Here is a 16360-nt window from a genome sequence, read left to right as displayed (position 1 = left end):
GTGCATGGGATTGCAGAATGTTATGAAGTGTAGAATTTTAGCGGTCAACAGATTCATTAACTGAGGTGAGTGGTGATGGCAGAGAGAGTTTTTGTATATCCTCTTGTATGGCTGCATGGTCAATGTTTTTCAGGTTCCTGAAATATATTTACCTCGCAGCGCCGGGTCTGTCCATCCTGCCTCCACCACCAGGATACAAAAATCTATGACGTGGTCGGAGACCGACCGGTTACGTTGTTTTAGGTTTAGTAACCGCCTGGTGGCTTATTCCTGTTTGCGAGGGTGATCGAATACGAGTCTGAACTCACGGATGAAGCGTTCGAATGGTAGGTGAGAGATAGAATCGGCCGCTAGGAAGGCTTGGGCCCATTGTAACGCCTTGCCACGGAGTGAATTAACAATCATGGTGACCTTGCTGTGATCCGTATGGTAGTATCTGGGGGCCTGCTGAAATAACAGTTGGCATTGCAGTAAAAAAAACCACAATTTTCTACATCACCGTGACAGGGTTCTGGCTGAAGGCGAAAGTTTTTTCGAGGCGGAAATGAAAGGAGCAATGTTGCCGGAAGATGGAGCAGGGACTGGAGCTGCGGCCCCTGAGAATTGTCCTTTTAACTCTAGTAAGGTTTGGGTCATACCGTCGAGGCGTCGGAAAAGGTCTTGTTGGGCTGAGGCCATCTGGGACAGGGCGTCGGCTTGGCGTACCAGCATGATTCCCTGTTGGTTGACAGCTAGGCGGAGACCTTCCGGGTCAGCTGGGTCGGGGTTTTGGCCAGATCGTTCTGTCATGATCTGTGACATGAGACGAACCCAGTTGCTGTAACCCGGAAGGAGAAGACTGATAAGTGGAAGGTAAGAAATGAGTTTTATTTTGAAAGGGCAACCGGATATTGTGGGGAAATGAGTCCAGGTGACTTGACGGAGAGGAGGCTTGCGTGAAGAGCGGGTTTTCAGAGTTTGTGAGGCGGACTCAGTTGACGTAGGACGTAAGACCCAGATTAGGAGCGAGACAGGAGCGAATAGTCAGCAGCGTGGTGGAATTTACTTGACTGTGACAAGGCTCCTAGCCCGGATGGCATCTCCCCTGCCACCCTGAAACACTGTGCAGGCTAACTGACATTTCACAGACATTTTTAACACCTCCCTGGAGGCCTGCCATGTCCCGTCCTGCTTCAAGCTGTCCACCATAGTCCCTGTCCCCAAGAAGCCCCACATGACTGGTCCTAACGACTACAGGCCTGTGGCACTTACGTCTGTAGTTATGAAGTCATTTGAATGCCTGGTCCTCCCCTACCCCAAGTCCTTCGCCTCCCCCCTCCTGAACCCTCTGAAGTTCGCCTACAGAGCCAACAGGTCTGTAGACGATGCTATCAACCTGGCCCTCCACTTCATCCTGCAGCATCCGGACTCTCCAGGTACCTATGCTAGGATCCTGTTTGTGGACTTTAGCCTGGCGTTTAACACTATCCTCCCCTCTCTGCTCCAGGAAATGCTTCTCCAGCTCAACGTGCCTGACTCCACCTGCAGTAGGATCACTGACTTCCTTATAGACCAGAGGCAGTGTTTGCGACTGCGGAAGAATGTCTCCACCACCTAATTTATCAGCACAGGATATCCACAGGGCTGTGTACTTTCTCCTCTGCTCTTCTCCCTGTACACCAACCGCTGCACCTCCAGCTACGACTCTGTCAAATTGATCAAGTTTGCAGATGACACCACCCTCATCGGGCTCATCTCTAACGATGATGAGTCTGCCTACAGGAGGGAGGTGGACCGGGTGGTGTCGTGGTGCAGCATCAACAACCTGGAGCTGAACACCCAGAAGACAGTGGAGATGATAGTGGACTTCAGGAAAGTCACAGCCCCCTCATCCCGACAGACTCTTCCATCAACATAGTGGACTCTGTCCATTTCCTCGGCACCACCATCACCCAAGACCTCAAGTGGGAGCCGTCCATCAGCTCTCTGCTCAAAAAGGCCCAGCAGAGGATGTACTTCCTGCGGCAGTTGAAGAGAGCAATGCTGCCGGCCCAGATGATGGTGCAGTTCTACACGACCATAATTGAATCCATCATCATCTCCTTCATCACCGTGTGGTACGCTGGAGCCACAACCAGGGACATTAACAGACTGCAGCGTATTGTGCACTCAGCTGAGAAGGCGATTGGCTGCAGCCTTCCGTCTGTCCAGGACCTATACGTCTCCAGAACCCGGTGACGTGAAAGTCGGATAGCAGCCGACCCTTCTCACCCTGGACCTGGTCCACTTGGTCTACACTCCCTTCGGGCAGGAGACTAAGGTCCATCAGGACCAGAACCTCATGATATAAGAAAAGTTTCTTTCCCTCTGCAGTCAGACTCATGAACCCCCTTTTAACTCCTCCCCCCTTAAACTTCACTTATATGTCCAGTCAGTCCCCAGTCAACTACCTGCACCTTGATCATCCTCAGTTTGCACTGTTTTATTATGCTTATTCTATTTATTGTTCTGACCATTGTGTCATTTTTTAATTTTGTTTACTGTTGTTCAATTTTTTCTATTCTTAAGTGTTTTATGTTGCACATTAGCACCACAGCAATTCTGTGAAACTGCCCTGTTCACTGAAAATGGCAATAAACACTCCTTGAATCCTTGAAATGTGGGATATACCAAGGTGATGCTCTGTCCCCACTGCTGTACTGCATAGGTCTGAACCCCCTCAGCCAAATAATCAACAAGACTGGCTATGGATACTGACTCAGAAATGGAGCCAACATCAGTCACCTCCTCTACATGGATGACATCAAGCTATATGCTAAGAACGAGTGTGACATTGACTCCCTGATCCACACCACCAGGATCTACAGTACTGACATTGGGATGTCATTTGGGCTCGAGAAATTCAGCTGGATGGTGACAAAGAGAGGCAAGGTTGTCCACACAGGAGGGTCAAGTCCTGAGAAGCCAGCTCAATGGCAAAAATAAGACCCGGGCAATAAACAGCTACGCACTGTAATATTCCGACCACTAGGTGTCACTGTGATTTACTAAGGTGCCTACCTGTTCTGTTGTAAAGTATTGCGGGATTCGTGGAATAGGTGTGAGATTCAAGATGGTGGAAGTAAAACAGTGAGACAGTTTCCTGGCCTGTTTTGTGGTTTATTCAATTTAAAGTCAAGTCCTTTAAAAAAAGAACATTACATGGTGTCAGAATAGCGGATTTTCTGTCAACCCTGTCTAAAAAAGAGTCCTACGGCGTTCCTATCCCCAGGATGGACTGGGATTGCTCGAACCTTTCAGAAGCATGGCGGATGTTCCGACAGCATGCAGAGCTGATGTTCACCGGACCCCTACGTGAAAAGGATGAGGCAGATAAATGCAGCTATCTACTATTATGGGTTGGAGAAAAAGGACGTGATGTTTATAACACGTGGAACCTAACAAGAGATGAAGCTAAAAAGCTACAGACGTACTATGACAACACACCAAAGGCTGACCCTATATACGACATAAACAACTTCCACCAACAGATGCAGTGAACACTTTTGAGCACTTTTGACTTTTGAGCAGTTTGTCACCGAATTGAAGTTATTAGTTAAGGACTGTGGCTACCCTAACAGTGATGAAATGGTTCGTGATCGCATCGTTTTTGGCACAAACTCTCCTGTGCGCGACAAGCTTCTCAGCCAAGGGGCGGAGCTTACTTTGGACAAAGCTGTCAACATAGCACGATCCCATGAGCTTGCAAAGCAGCAATTAAAGACAATGGGAAGCACCAAAGAGCACAGTCACCAGGACACGCTTCATGCAGTCTCCAAAAAATAGTACAGATCTGCTACACCACAGAATGCTGTAAGGCATAAAGATGTGACAGGTGCCTACAAGATATGCAGCCAGTGTGCATGGCAACACAGCCAAAAAGACACGTGCCCAGCTAAAGGAAAGCAATGCATAAAGTGCAGAAAGTTTAATCACTTTGCAAAGGCCTGCAGATCGAAAATTCCTTTCCAGCCAAAACCTCGCCACAAGATGTTACAATCAGTGGGAGAAAGTAAGAACAGTCATCAGTCAAGTGATGAAGAGACAGGACTTTACATAGACTGCATAACAATTGAAAATGAAGGCCAAAGTAATGAACAAGTCTATGCAGATTTGGAGCTTGGCTCACCATCTCGTAAAGTTAGATTTAAAGTAGGTACTAGGGCACAAGCTAACACAATTGCAGCAAACCTTTTTCAAACTTTATTTCATAATGTTATGTTGCGACCAGCAAACCACAGACTCACAGACTACGGTGGACACTCCCTAAATGTGGATGGCACATGCAAATTAAGATGTAAACACAAGGACCAATCACTGATGTTGGATTTCAATGTTGTTGACACAAATTCACCACCAGTTTTGGCAATGAAAGCCTCCAGAGATTTAAACCTTATTAAAATCGTGATGGCAGTAACAAGGGAAAAGATCGACACAGATTCGCAAAACATCTTGGAGGAGATTAAAGATGTGTTTCAGAGCATAGGAGTGTTTTCAGGGGAATGCAATATTCACGTTGATGCAGAAATAACACCAGTTGTGTGTCCTTCCCGCAGAGCAAGCGCTTTCATGAGTAAATTTATGGAAGAAAAGTCGTTGTAGAATCAGACCACAAGGCCTTGGAGTCCATCATAAAGAAACCCCTTGCTGCTGCTTCACCACGGCTACAGAGAATGATTTTACAGTGAAGGAATTTATTTTTTGTGGTTCTCATTTCTCCTAGGCTTTTATCTTATCTTTATTTCATTGAAGGTTTCCTTCAGGTTTACTGTGTGTGGTTCCTTTGAATTTCAAAGGGGCTTCCTGAACATTGCATATGTAAAGAGGTTGTGACGCTGGAGTTTCGAACTCATCCCTTCAGGAGAAAACAGTCTTTGATCTTCTAAGGCCATTTGGTTGTAGGTCTGACATGGGCCATAAATTAACTATCTCTGACACGCCAGCTGTGGGAACCACTCCAGGCGTCCGTTCACGTGTGAAGAACAAAGCTCTAGGATCGACTTCCTGCGGTGACAGTTCCTGCCACCCATGGGGATTCCGTACCGTGTCTATCTGTGAGGTTTCCCCCCAGAGACCAGATGCTGTGATTCTAAGGATGGGCTGAAGGAAGTAGGCGGGCTCCTCTGTCAGCCAATCTCTAGCGACCAAAGGCGGAGATTCGGCGGCCATCTTGCTCCCGGGGGAGGATGTTCTGACCACATGCTTAAAAGTCTGAACTCAAGGAACTTTCCTGTGTCTCCAGACAAGCTGCATGTGAATTCAGAATGTAACCTCTTGCGTATTGCAGGCCTTGGTTTTGGACACCCAGATCGATCTGTTTTATTCTGTTTTATTATCTTTTACTTTTTAGAAATATTGTTAGGGAATAAATTTGTTAAACTTAATCCGGCCGAATCCCGTGGTTTTCTTCTTCTCGACCTTTTTGAAGATGCAAAAAGGAAAGTAATCTCAAAGCGACAGATTATATTTTCCAACAACAGAAATCGTCATAAGTGACAATCTAAGTTTACTTGAATACAGAAATACCCCAGTTGACAACCTTTACTCACCAGCACAGCTACTCATGAGCCGCAGACTACGTTCAGTACTTCCCAACACACCTGAGCAGCTGAAGCCACAAGTTACCTGTCAGGAAAGTGTGCGCTTTAAGAGGGAAGTTTGCCAGCAGCGTCAACAGACATTCTTTAACAAATGTGCTAAACCTCTCACCCGACTATCTGCAGGTACATCCATTTCTTACCAGCAAGAAGATGGTTCCTGGAAACCAGCAACAGTATCTCAACCAGCAAATACAAACAGAAGTTATCACATCACAACAACTGAAGGACAAACGTTGAGACGAAACAGGCGTCATCTGAGAGAGAGATATTCTGACCGCAAAGAAGTCCAGAGCGCGGAAGAAGTTCAGCAGCCTGACCTCAGTGTCAAGGAACTGAAGATCAATCAGGCAACACCTGCTGAATCCCAAAGTAAAGAAAAGGACACTTTGCCAAATGATCATCCGCCTGTGTACGTCCCAAAGTCTGGATGGGTTGTTAAACCAAAACAAGTACTTGATATGTAAGATGGTTAAATATTTGTCACAGGTAATGGAAATGTTCTCATTATTTAATGTTACCTAGAATGGATGACAAGCAGCTAAGTTTGGTTATTCTTTTTTTTTAGTTAAACTAAGTCTTGTCAAAGTTTACATGATAATGCAGTGCATTTTTATTTTAGTTAAAGAGGGATGTAATTTTCCGACCGCTAGGTGTCACTGTGATTTGCTAAGGTTCTGTTGTAAAGTCTCGCGGGATTTGTGGAATAGGTATGAGATTCAAGATGGTGGAAGTAAAACAGTGAATGAGACCGTTTCTTGGCCTGTTTTGTGGTATATTATATTTAAAGTTAAGTTCTTTAAGAAAGAACATTACACGCACTTCCAGTTATCACATACCCTGCAGGAATATTAAGATGACCAAAGGAAGAGATACAGACCACGGATGTTAAAACACGAAAGCTCCTCACCATGCATGGAGGGTTCCATGCAGGCAAGACCCTTAACGCTACCGCCAACCTCACAACATGAGAGACAATGAACAACATGTCATGCCGGCTCAGACGTTGCCCGGCCAAACAAGGTCTGCGTCAGGTGCTGGGGGACCAGAGGTCCCTACTGGAAAGTGGGCTTCTGGAACAAGACGGAAATGGACTAGATGTGAGAACAAAGTTCTGTTAGAATGCTACTACTCAAGTAATCCCACCCAGAGGGGAAACATGCAGAGAATGTGGAATGAATAGATGCTTTGAAACCCACAATCAAGGCTAACTGCCAAACAACTGGTAGCCCAAGGCTTGAACATCCATAAGCGGCAACTCCTGTCACAACTTGAGATTGAAGCGACACAATACAATACCACGGGAGAGCCAGAACAACAGGTCAGAGAGGAGGCTATACCACACTCCCACCCTGGGCTTTGGTACACAGCCCCAACAACTACAGATATGCTGAGCGAGGCAGCAACTGACCTGAAAGACAAGATCATGTCTAGAATGAACACTACGCAACCCCGACACCAGCTACAACGGTTAAGTGATGCACTGCCAGAAAGTCTACTGGAAATTGTAAATGAAGCATTGAGGGCGATTCCTACCACAACCATCACAGAAACCAATGAACTGGTCTACACTTCAGCAGCAGTGATCCTTGAGATGCTTGGCTATGAGAATAACCATGGGAGAAAACAATACCCACCATGGAAGCAACGTTTAGAGGCCAAAATCAAGGCAACTCGGAAGGATGTGAGTAAGCTGACAGAGGCTCAAAGAGGTACAATGAGAAAGCAAGTACCTGAAGCACTGGAAACTACCAAACAAAGGCTCCTAGCCTTGAGAAGCCGCCTAAAGAGGTACACAAGAGACAATGAAGCCAGACGAATAAACAGGCTCTTCGCAACTCAACCTGCGAAAGTATACGCTCAGTGGCAGGGTCAAAACAGCCGAGCAGACTCACCAAGGCTGGAAACTGAACAGTACTGGAAAAGTATATGGGAGAAAGAGACAGCACATAACAGTAATGCCCAGTGGCTGGTCTCTCTGAGAAAATAACATAGCAACCTCCCTGAACAGAATCCAGAAACCATCACAGTGGCAGACATCCAAGAAAGAGTCTCAGGTATCAAGAACTGGACAGCACCGGGCCCTGACATGGTACACGCCTACTGGCTACAGAAGCTTACCGCACTTCATGAGCGCCTGGCAGCACAAATGAACCAGCTGCTAAGAGATGGGACTCACCCCGAATGGCTAACGGAAGGGCGAATGATCCTGATCCAGAAGGATCCCTCAAAGGGTGCAGTCCCACCCAACTACCGGCCAATAACCTGTCTCTCCACAACATGGAAGCTCATGTCAGGCATCATTGCAACCAAGATAAATAGGCACATGGATCAATACATGAGTGTGACGGGGTCCCACCACGAAATGGTGCAGAGGAGCCAAGGTGAGGAGGTTCTGTCTTTATTTCAGGACACAATAGCTCTACGCAGGGCCACACAGCACCTGACACCTCCGTTTTACTCCTCATTTCACTACCTGTGGTGCTCCCTTTTGAACTTTAAGCCACGCCTGTTGGGCGTTGCTCTCAATTATTGTCCAGGTGGCACCACAGGTCGTAATTTTAAAACATAAAATACACAAATGCACAAACAATAAGTCACGGTGTGCCGCCCCCCCCCCCCCCCCCCCCCTCATCGTCTGACGGTGCCACACCGTCACAATGAGCAACACACAGAAAGGCATTGGTAGAGACTCCAGAGGAGCCAAACACCAACTCCTGGTCAAAAGAACAGTCGCTCAAGACTGTAAGTCACGACACACCAACCTGTGCACAGCCTGGATTGATTACAAGAAAGCCTATGACTCAATGACACGCACATGGATCACTGAATGCTTGGAGCTGTACAACATCAACAGGACTCTAAGAGCCTTCATAGGAAACTCAATGAAGCTGTGGAAAACCACCCTTGAAGCCAATGGTAAGCCACTTGCACAAGTGTCCATCAAATGTGGAATATACCAAGGTGACGCTCTGTCCCAACAGCTGTTCTGCATAGGTCTGAACCCCCTCAGCCAAATAATCAACAAGACTGGCTATGGATACCAACTCAGAAATGGAGCCAATATCAGTCACCTCCTCTACATGGATGACATCAAGCTATATGCTAAGAGCGAGCGTGACATTGACTCCCTGATCCACACCACCAGGATCTACAGTACTGACATTGGGATGTCATTCGGGCTCGAGATATGCAGCCGGATGGTGACAAAGAGAGGCAAGGTAGTCCACACAGGAGGGTTCTCACTCCCAGAAGGAACAATAGCAGACATCGAGGACAGTTACAAGTACCTTGGAATCCCACAGGCAAATGGCAACCTGGAGCAGGCAACAAGGAAAGCTGCAATAGCTAAATACCTCCAACGAGTAAGGCAAGTCCTTAGAAGCCAGCTCAATGGCAAAATTAAGACCCGGGCAATAAACAGCTACGCATTGCCAGTTATCAGATACCCTGCAGGAATAAGATGGCCAAAGGAAGAGATACAGACCACGGATGTTAAGACACGAAAGATTCTCACCATGCATGGAGGGTTCCATCCCAAATCCAGCACCCTGAGACTGTATGCTAGCCGCAAGGAAGGAGGGTGAGGACTAGTGAGCGTAGAAGCCACTATCTAGGATGAGACATCCAAGATGCATGAGTACATCAAGTTCAAGGCCCCAACTGACAGTGTGCTCAGTGAATGTCTCAGGCAATGGAGAGCAGAGGATACAGTGAAGGAGGACAGATCCTCATGGGAGGACAAACCCCTGCATGGGATGTACCACCGGACCATAACTGAAGTGGCTGATATCAAGAAGTCCTACCAATGGCTAGAAAGGGCTGGCCTACAGGACAGCACTGAAGCCCTCATACTGGCAGCTCGGGAACAAGCCCTGAGCACCAGAGCGATAGAGGCTCAGATCTACCACACCAGACAAGATCCAAGGTGTAGGCTGTGCAAAGAGGCGCTTGAAACAATCCAGCACATAACTACAGGATGTAAGATGCTGGCAGGTAAAGCATACATGGAGAGCCACAATCAAGTGGCTGGAATAATATACAGGAACATGTGTGCAGAATATGAACTGGAAACCCCAAGGTCAAAATGGGAAACACCTCCGAAGGTGGTAGAGAATGAGAGGGCAAAGATCCTGTGGGACTTCCAGATCCAGACTGATAGGATGGTAATGGAGAACCAACCAGACATTGTAGTGGTGGACAAAGAACAGAGGAAAGCCGTTGTGGTGGATGTGGCAGTGCCAAGCGATGGGAACATCAGGAAGAAGGAACATGAGAACTGGAGAAATACCAGGGACTCAGAGAAGAACTGGAGAAAGCATGGAAAGTGAAGGTGACAGTGGTGCCTGTGGTAATTGGAGTAATCGGGTCAGTAACCCCCAAGCTGGAGGAATGGCTACAACAGATACCTGGAAAGACCTCAGACCTCTCAGTCCAGAAAAGCGCAGTGCTAGAAACAGCTAAGATACTGAGCAGTAACTCAGACATTTGCGAGCACTGTGACAGTAATCTACCCGACAGTTACATGCACGCACTGTGGTTCTGCCCGCCTGTCCAGGCTCTCTGGCAGCAGGTATGTGCCGATCTATCAGTCTGGCTTAAGGTTTCAATCACGGCTTCACCGTCACTTTGTGTGCTTGGTGACATGAGTGCCATCGATGTAGAAAGAGGATTAGTATCTATAATTTTCATAACTCTTTGTATTGTTAAAAAAACTATTTTAATAATTTGGAAAAACAAGAAAAATATAAATATAAGTCAACACAGAAATCTCCTGCTTGATCATATCAGCTTGGAAAAAAATGTCAGCCCAAAGTTCAAGTAACTTTGAAAGAATTCAGTCTCTCTGGTCTCCCATAGCTAACTCCATGACATAGGGGGTGGGGGGGCCTGGTCGTCGCTGCTCCTTGCCCTTCTGCCGTGGTTCGGGGTGGGGGTCGGGGCCTCCGGTGCCTGGTGGGGGGTGGTGGGGGCTCCGTTGGTCGGGGGGTCGGGTCCGGTACCTGGCGTTGCAGGGGTTCCGGCTGCCGCTGCTGCTGCGGCGGGGGTCTTGGTGTGGGGATGGCTGGGCACTCTCCTTCCTTCTTTTCACATTCCTCTATCCATTTTAGACGAACATAAACACTCACCTGAGCACAGGTGTTAGCTCACCTTTGCACTAATAGTTTGCGTGATTGAATGAATGAAATATTTCTTCATATCTTATCCCCCCCCCCTTCTATGATCACCCTCTAACCCCCCCCCCCCCCCCCCCCCCCCCTTCTAACATCCCTCTCTCTTCATCCCTTCTTTCCTTTTCCGTCCGGTCCAACACCAAAGATTTTCAAACATGGTTGAAATTAATAAAGTTTGGCCTCAATTACAAAAGGGGTTTATTCAGACATACCTTTGGTTTGTCTGAAGATTAATAACCCTTATTGTTAAAGTAAAATATGTCCAACACAAGAGGCCCTCAGCTCTCATCTGCCTGCCCAGCTGTTGGACAGGACAAGTAAAAAAAAAAAAGATACTGCGCAGGACCCTCGAGCTCCCAGGCCTGTGGTAGAGGACCCGAGCTTGGAGGAGAAACCACCCGTGGAGGATGAGAGGGGTGTTTATATATATATATATATATATATATATATATATATATATATATATATATATATATATATATATATATATTACACCCCTAGTGTAAGGGTTCTTGTTTACTTTTTGGTCATGTTCTGAGTTGCCCTCAGTCACACTGTTTCCCGGTCCATCATGATCCACAGCTGTTGTCCTTTTAGTTAATTCGCGTCAGCCTATTTAAGTGTATGGTTTGCAGTTCAGTTTTGGCAGGTCATCTGCTTTGCTGTGTCACCTTTATGTTGCTCCTTGGGTTTTGTCTTTTTCTGTTTGTTTATTAAATATTTTATTTTCTGTCAACAAATTAGCACCAAACAAACAAGCAATGCTTTCAAGAAGAAAAGGAGAAAAATTTTCAGACATTTGATTTTTTTTCCAAACAACCAAAACACAAAGCTAACTAGCCAAAATATTGAAACTAAAGAAAGTCAAAACCTCCATTCATCTGAACTGTTACTAACTATGTAAAGTAGAATACTTATTATAATTCAGGAGTTACTGGTTCTTTGGATGTTCATCTTTCAGTTTTTGTTGTTGGAGTACATACATGAACATTTAAGCTCAGACCAGTAATGATCAAAATGATGTGTTTCTCCATCTTGAGTCAAATGTGAAAGACTTACTCTGAGAGTCCAGGGGCTTCTCTGAAGTTTATGGGCAGATCTTTGGAGAAGTCACTCCTGACGGACTCACAGCTGGATCCAGCAGACTGACCTCGCTGTCTTAGCTGCTGACATCTGTAAACACAGAGGTCATTGTTGCTTTGGAGGAACTGCTGTGTTTGGAGGTAAACAGTTAATGGAATTTGGATTCACTGTCCATCAGTTTTTCAAGATTTGAATCTAACGACAGACCCACTGTTAACACTGTATGGTTAAAAAAAAGAAGATTTTTTTTACAGTTATTTTATGAAAAAATCTGTCAAAACTGGAGCTCTGACGTCTGACTAATAATGATCAACATCAAAGCATTTCTTTATCCTTCCTCATGGGTCAAATCTGAATCACGTACTCTAGGGCAGCGTTTTTCAACCTTTTCTGAGCCACGGCACACTTTAACCTGTCCCACACGGTAGAGTACTGAATCTCAACTTTAAAAAGATCAATATTACATTCATTCAACATCGCACAGATATTGGTTAACACTGCTGAACGACTTTGCTGTTATGTGAAAGGTTTGAGTCCGGAAGACTTCATCTGAAGTTACATGAGCTAAATGAGCTCGTGTCCAAAATAAAACACATTTTTCAGAGTTGATGTTTTTCACATTCACAGTCCTCATGGTAAGATTTAGTCCTCAGACCAACTTTAAGCCGTTTTAACCAACAGCTAGAGGCAACAGCAAGTCTCCAGACAAGAAGGGAACTGTATTCTGCAGTTTTTGTTGAAACAGTTCACTACATGAACTGGGTCCATGTAGGGCTCTGAAGTTTATTAGGAGATCCTTGGAGAAGTCACTCTTCATGAATGCACAGCTGGACCTTGAAGACTGAACCCTTCAGTCAAAAAGATTACACAGCGTTCGAAATAAGCGGTTATCCTGTTGTCTGAGACAACCAGATTTCATGGAGGACAACCAAAAATGAACCTGATGGTTGTCCGTGTGACAACCAGGTCTTTTATTTTGGTATTTTTCGACTATTTTTCAAGTTTCAAGGGTTAGTTTCTGGCAACCTCTGAATTGAGTCGTAGGCAGCAAATTCTTTCCACTGACAAACGAAGTGCGTGCATGCTAGCGAATCCTTTCTGTTTCTACATATGCACTTTTCAATAAAGATTATTCAAATAAATGCGTTGAACAACAGTGCCTGGCGTGACCACTAAAGGTCTCCAAAAACATGTTCAAAATAAGCCATTAATAGAAGATTTAAAACACATTCATAAAACGCTATAACTTTCACTCATAACAGAACAGACTGACATGAGCTGAAAAAAAACTTTTCCATGGGATTGATATGATATTCTAAATTTTTAATTTTAAGTCTTTGTATTTTATATTCTTTAAGCAACATTTATCAAAACCAAAGAAAAAAAACAACCAATATATTTAAATCTGTGTAAAGCTACTAGTGATACAGATATTAGTTTCAGGTTTTTGGCAATACTTTGTGTAACCAGATGCTTCAATATTTAGTAAAAAGTTTGTTTTTAATATTTAAAGAGTTTTTTTTAAATTTCCATCATAAGAGGGAGTTGATATTAGATGTATAGAAGAAATAAGATGTAAGTACTGACATCTGAGTAGGTTTCATTGCTGTTGAATATTGGTATCGAAGGACAACAAAAAATTGGGGAGGAAAACCAAATGTTGCCAGGTTGTCCGGAGGACAACATTTTTTCCCCCCTTATTTCTAACGCTATTACATGAATGTATCGAGGCTCCAGCACCAAAGCAGAACTTCCCAGTGTCCTCAGAAAAGTGCTCTGCAGCATGAATGAAGACATTTGCATTGTCTTTAGGACACTTATACAGTCAATGGTATTTTGAACCACCATTTTAAATAAATTGTTTTAGTCTTTAAAAGCACGTTGACTTCAGCTTCGTAACCCTGTTTCCTTTTTTGTTTGTTTTTTCAAATCTGATAGGTGATGCTCAATTTACAACATTACAAATTGCAAGCCAAAAACTGCCTCTTTCTTTTGTTAGAAAAAAACAGTCCTTTCCTCCATGAAAATTGTGAACACAGATACAATTTCTCCATCCATCTACAACCATTTCTCACAACACTTTTACCCAGAGGAGTGAACATAGCCGTGGAGGCTGCGAGAGGTGAGACGTCCAGTTGACTACTTTGATAGAATCAACCTGGAGGTATAAAAATCTAGACCTCTAATAATAAAATTGTCCTTTTGGGAGCTAGACGAGAGCAGTAATAGGACTGACATCATATTACCAGGAAGAGGGGAGTTCTGTTCCAGAGTGTGTTTACGCTGTGAGGAGACACTGCTGTGTTAGAGTGGAGGAGTTGGGAAAAGCTATGACAGAGCAGAAGACATGGCTGCGTTGGGCCATGAAGAGCTGGAAACAAATGGGAGAATCCTCATCCGGTCACAGAGGGTCTCTCTCTTACTCTGAGCTGGAGAATCCGAAGATATCCAAGTCCCCTACAGCTTTATCTGGGCATGTCCAAACGTTTTTTGCCATAAAACTGGATCCAGCGTCTTGTTCCTCTTCGTTTTCTTCCTTCATCCTCTGTAGACACTGTGGAGTAGGTCTTTAGCAGCAGACGGACAGGAATGTGGGCTCAAAGGTCACACAGGAAGCAAACTACAGACACACGTCTCCCACCCTGCTAACTGCAACACTGAGTCCTAACAATCAGCTAGCTCACTTCCTCACAGGATATCACATGACTTCCCAACATGCACGTGAAGAGGCCAAGAGGCGGGTGGCAATTAAAGAAGCTGAAGGGACATTTTGCTTCCTTCTTGCCAAAGCTCTTATTTTTAAGGGCTTAGAAAATATACTTTGTTATTTATTCATTTTGCAGCCTTGCTGTAAGCTTTTAGCAACAAAAAAAACACACAAAAAAACGCTGTGAGTTATGACAACCAAGTGGGGGCAGTGTCTAGTGTTTTCCTGATCCACATGCAGGTCTGGGTAATTGCAGAAAGTTGGATCATGAAGGTCATCTGACTTGAAACTGAAGCCAGATTGTCACAAGTCCTGATGTGAATCAGATCATCAATCTTATGAATCCTCGTAAAAATATTGGGGAGAAAGGGGTGGGTGCAAGGTGCCACCTAGGTGAGTGCAGCAGAGATTTTTCCCTAAGCCTGCCTGCAGAAACCACAAAAACTAAATGCATTGTGGTAAACTGTCATTCTTGCTTTTGGTTGAAGAACTACAACCGGATGACAACATCCCTAAAATTTGTATTTGACTACAATCCTAATTTTATTGTATGTTATTTTATTTTTCCTTTTTTATTTTATTTTTGTTTAATTCAGGTGGATATGTGTGTAATCTTTTGAAGTTCTAAAAAAATAATAAAATAGAACAGGAAAAAAAAGCTTTTTTGGCCAACTTTTTTATAAACATACACGACACAAGTGTAAATGAAAAAAAAACAAATGAATGCAGATTTTTAATACAGTCACAGCGCTGGAGCATCACATTTCGAGTGATAGTTGCAGTTTAGAAAATCTGTAGATTCTTACCCAAAATTTTACAAATCTAAAAAAAGGAGAAAAATAACATTCCCAACTTCCTGTTGTCATTCAGTCTCGCTGTAGCTTAGCGCTGGCCCTCATCTCAGGTGCCTTTCCTCGCCCCGCCTGTACCTGTCTGGCCTTGCCCACAATCAAGGCGAGGCGCAAGTCATCTCAAACACACCTAATGACAAATTTCACTGAGTCCCTTTCATCCTGAAGGCGGACTCTGAGGAAGAAGAGCAACCAGGAATGTCTTCAACAACAGTCACTCTTTATTCAAGTACAGAGCAAATGTTTCAGCTGAGGTGAAGGGAGGTGGTGGTGGACCCCATCAGACAGATAGACCTCAGCCTTTTTCATTAAGTTCCATGACAGGAATATTACACAACACATTCCTAATAGCCTGCATATCTCCATGACCTCATATTTCCTCTTTGAAGAATTTTTTTGTATTTCAGGACACAGTTCTTAGGGATCTAGAACAAGCAAGGAGTCACTTTATGTTTCAGTCAATGTACAAATAATATTAAACAAATAAGCTGCAAGAAAATAGTCAATCGTGTTTAAGTCCAATACGTTAAACCACATGTAAATAATTCATGATGGGCTCCAGCTCCCCACAAACTGAACTGGGAACAAAACGGATAAATGAATCATAGAAAATAAGGCACGTTCAGAGTTATGATATTTGATTAAAAAAAGGATTTTTAATGTTAAATATGTTAATCTAAATCCATGTTTCTTTCTTCTGTTAATGGAAATGTTTTGTTTTTTTGGGTTTTATTTAAACAAAAAGTGTAAATTCTTCACAAGCTGGTATTAAAAATTCCAACTCTGCCTCTGCGAAAATTGTTGTCATTTTTTTCTTTCCTTTAGTTTCTATTGTAACAGAATTCAGTGATTAAGACGTGATCATTATTTACTCAACGTGGACATAAAGTCCTCCATCAGACTCAACAATTCATCTGGTAACCATGAGTG

General features: G+C 44.2%; 1 protein-coding gene across 5 annotated transcripts in view; it reads right to left on the bottom strand.

Annotated features, from left to right (window-relative positions):
* The window catches only part of LOC101175306 (NACHT, LRR and PYD domains-containing protein 12), a 43781-nt gene extending 29218 nt beyond the window's left edge, over nucleotides 1-14563 (bottom strand). For 2 of the 5 annotated variants that reach the window (XM_023949377.1, XM_023949380.1), the window contains exons 1-2: nucleotides 14296-14560; nucleotides 11849-11962 (exon numbers count right to left, since the gene is read on the bottom strand). In XM_023949377.1, coding sequence (XP_023805145.1) covers nucleotides 11849-11962; nucleotides 14296-14414 — 233 coding nt within the window. In that variant the 5' untranslated portion in view covers nucleotides 14415-14560. Of the gene's footprint in view, nucleotides 1-11848; nucleotides 11963-14295 lie in introns of all 5 variants that reach the window. The other 3 variants (XR_002872090.1, XM_023949379.1, XM_023949378.1) reach the window with 3 other exon arrangements.
* Nucleotides 14564-16360: the final 1797 nt, after the last annotated feature.

Source organism: Oryzias latipes, chromosome 19 (genome assembly GCF_002234675.1).
Source record: "Oryzias latipes chromosome 19, ASM223467v1".
Lineage (NCBI taxonomy): Eukaryota > Metazoa > Chordata > Actinopteri > Beloniformes > Adrianichthyidae > Oryzias > Oryzias latipes.
This window is presented reverse-complemented; position numbering and strand designations above follow the sequence as displayed.